Raw genomic sequence first — 2,941 nt, 5'->3', positions numbered from 1 at the left:
CTCTGCTCACATTGTCTGTACCGCCTCATGACTCTCTTTTGTCTGCATCCAATGCTGCTTTCGGAGGATGTGCCTAAGCACGGGATATCGACCTTTCCGTTGATGACCTCCTGGAATACTGTAATGGAGACTTCGAGTCCTGACTGTAGACCGCCCAGAGCCTTTTCGACATACGCCATCATTCGTTGTCCGCTCACAGGTCCACTGTACGCCTTCTCCTTCATGAACCTGGCGAAAGCTAACAACATCTCATCACCCCTGCCCTTGCTTTTGCGAGCTTTCTTCCTTGGTCTTGAACGGCCCTTCAATCGTGTTTCGACCTCATCGTGAAACCCAGTCCCACTTCGTTCTATTAAATCCAGTACTGCATCTTTGAGATCCTAAGGCTGCATTCAGTACATTCCCGCAAGAGTAAGTCAATGCCGTATCTGTACCTGATGTGTTTGTATGAGACGAGTGTCAAGGCCAGAAAGCAGTCGAACGATCTGTTGGACATTCGTGTTGACCGATTCGAGAGACATCCTGTCACCCGGGAATGGGGAATGGGGAATGGAGTTCCAAGAGATCAATCACAGATCAAGCACGGTCCTTGGGCTTTGGACCCCAAAGCCCAAAGTCCGTGCGTCGATTGCGACCACTCCATGGCATGCCAGGCCCGCGCCCCGCACACACCGTCCAAGGCCGACACCCAAGCGCCGCAACGAGCGGCAAGGTCACTGCGCCTGGCAAAATCGATACGCACAAGGGAATGCTGACTCGAATCGAGCTAATGATGCGATTGGCTGATCGGTGCAGATGTGAGGCTTTGGCTCCAGCATCCTCTGGCTCTGCCACCAGTCGCTGGGGATCTCTCAGGAGGTGGCTCACCACTAAGAGGACAAGGTCCTGCAACTACGGCTTCTGGATGTTGTTCGGCATAAGTTCGCTCGTATGCCATCGGAGGTATGTCTCGGTTCTTGCCACGCGGCTCCCGCACAAATCGAATCTGGCGATTTTGGGGGCTCAGGTGCTACATCTCGTCCTCACGGATCCGCCGTCAGCACTGACAACGGCGATGTTGGCATCTCTTGTGACGGGATTAGCAGCAGCGATGGGCGATTGCTGCAACGTTTTGAGCTTGCCCCAGGGAAAACACCTCCATGATGGCTCGGACGCGGAGGAGCTTACTCGCGATGCACAACGCTGCGCACTGTTGACAGACGAGGAGGCGCTGGGTCGCACTATGAGCCCTCTGAGCTTATGACCCTCACATCAGGCCGACACATCTGTAACTACGAGTCTTGACGATTATACTGCCTCAACATCAAGCATTGCCTTCACCGCTTATGTGAGAATGCACTTTTGTACACTCGCTTCCACGGCCTGCATCGACTGCTGCGTGTTGCTTGACTGAGGTTCATACATGCACTCATACATCTAGACCTTGACATTGACGCTTGGATAATCCGGTGGCTACATGCATCCAAGTCATGCAATTGAACCTCCCTGCACCTCCTTGTTTGAGATCGTCCAGACGAGATTGAAAGTAAACCACACAATGCGCTCAGCCCTGGCTCCACCCCCACAACTCCGCCTTCCAGACCTGCCTGTGATGTTTGTGTTGATGGTTCAGCTATATGACGTGCCCTGCAGAAGCGACGTGGCTTGCTGCGACTCCCTCCCCAAGGACCTCAACGTCGGTCTTCCATCACCGTTCTGGGGAGAGAGTTCGGCTGACGGTGAAAGCCCTCGTCAGTGGTTGGGCCAAGGGCAAGGAGCTGCGCAGTCTTTGATCCCATCCCACGGCTCCGATGCCTGAACGGGAGGTTGATCGGATGCGAGTTCACATTTGATCACACCCGACGATTTCAGGATGAGGCTTCCATTGGAGGGACTGTCTTTCGGCCGATCGGATTGAGCATTTGCGGACCAGACCTAGCCTGCAGTGTATCCGGGCACATCTGGAGAAGGTGATCCATCCCGGGGAAGGCCTTTCCCGGAGGATAGCCCTCGACGATAACCACAGACGACAGCCCCAAGCCATTCTCGAACAGATCGTCACCACACTAGAGAAACACAGCGTACGCGTTGCAATCTCGCTTCGACATGGCTTGCAGCAGCGCAGCGGTCGATACCAACAGGATCACGGGCAAAGGGTGAACTTGCGAGCACTGAATGTATCGCGTGAGAAGAAGCGATATCAGGAACACCCCTCGCCGCGGGCCGTCTTGACAGCACGCATCATTCACCGCCTCATCTTTTTCATCTCCCCAAGATGTCCAACATAGCTTACGAGCCAGGCAACCGCGCTTACTACGTGACTGCAGACGATGCTCGCGCAGGGCCGTGCGTGTTTGCTTGGATCCTTTCCATATGGTCGAGCCTGACCATGATCGCCCGCGTGTACGCGCGGAGGCAGAAATGGACCTGGAGCGACTGGTGTTCTTGTAAGATGCGCTGGCGTTGAAGAAAGACCGTCAACAGCTGACCGAGTTTCCAGTGATTGCATACGTGAGTGGCCTGGGCAGCACAGCGACTGCATCGACGGAGACGGATCATTGACGATCGATCAGGTTGTCGGCATGGCACACTTTTCGCTGCTGCTCACAGGCTTGGCCGACGGTCTCGCCACTAGCTCCAGCTCGACCGTTCCCGACCAGGACGTGGCGCTTGTGAGTGGACTGTGTTGCATTGATGAAACGGACAAACCCGACTAACGACTAACGATCAACAGCGATATTTCGTCAGCCAGGCGCCACTGCTGCTTTCCGTGGAGCTGACGAGATGCTCCACCATCATGTTCATCGCTTTTGAAATAATAGGGGCAACTCAACTGAGGCGGGTGAGCTTGATCAGTGTCGGTGTGATGGGCATCTGGGCACTCAGCGCGCCGTTGGTGGCGATGATCGAGTGTGGCTCGGTGAAGCCGGGGAAGTGGATGTGCGCCGGCGAGGTGAGTACA

General features: G+C 55.2%; 1 protein-coding gene across 1 annotated transcript; it reads left to right on the top strand.

The window, feature by feature from the left end:
* Nucleotides 1-1,834: 1,834 nt before the first annotated feature.
* Nucleotides 1,835-2,941, top strand: WHR41_09584 (uncharacterized protein; the record flags this gene model as incomplete). The annotated part of the gene is made up of 4 exons (XM_069378187.1): nucleotides 1,835-2,426; nucleotides 2,480-2,490; nucleotides 2,553-2,651; nucleotides 2,714-2,941. Coding segments are annotated over exons 1-4 (510 nt in total), but the record flags the coding sequence as incomplete, so codon positions are not given.

This window comes from Cladosporium halotolerans, assembly GCF_011745625.1.
Source record: "Cladosporium halotolerans strain TM138-S3 chromosome Unknown Sca270, whole genome shotgun sequence".
Classification (NCBI taxonomy): Eukaryota; Fungi; Ascomycota; class Dothideomycetes; order Cladosporiales; family Cladosporiaceae; genus Cladosporium; species Cladosporium halotolerans.
The sequence above is the reverse complement of the archived record's forward strand: the minus strand, read 5'-3'. Positions and strand labels throughout refer to the sequence as shown.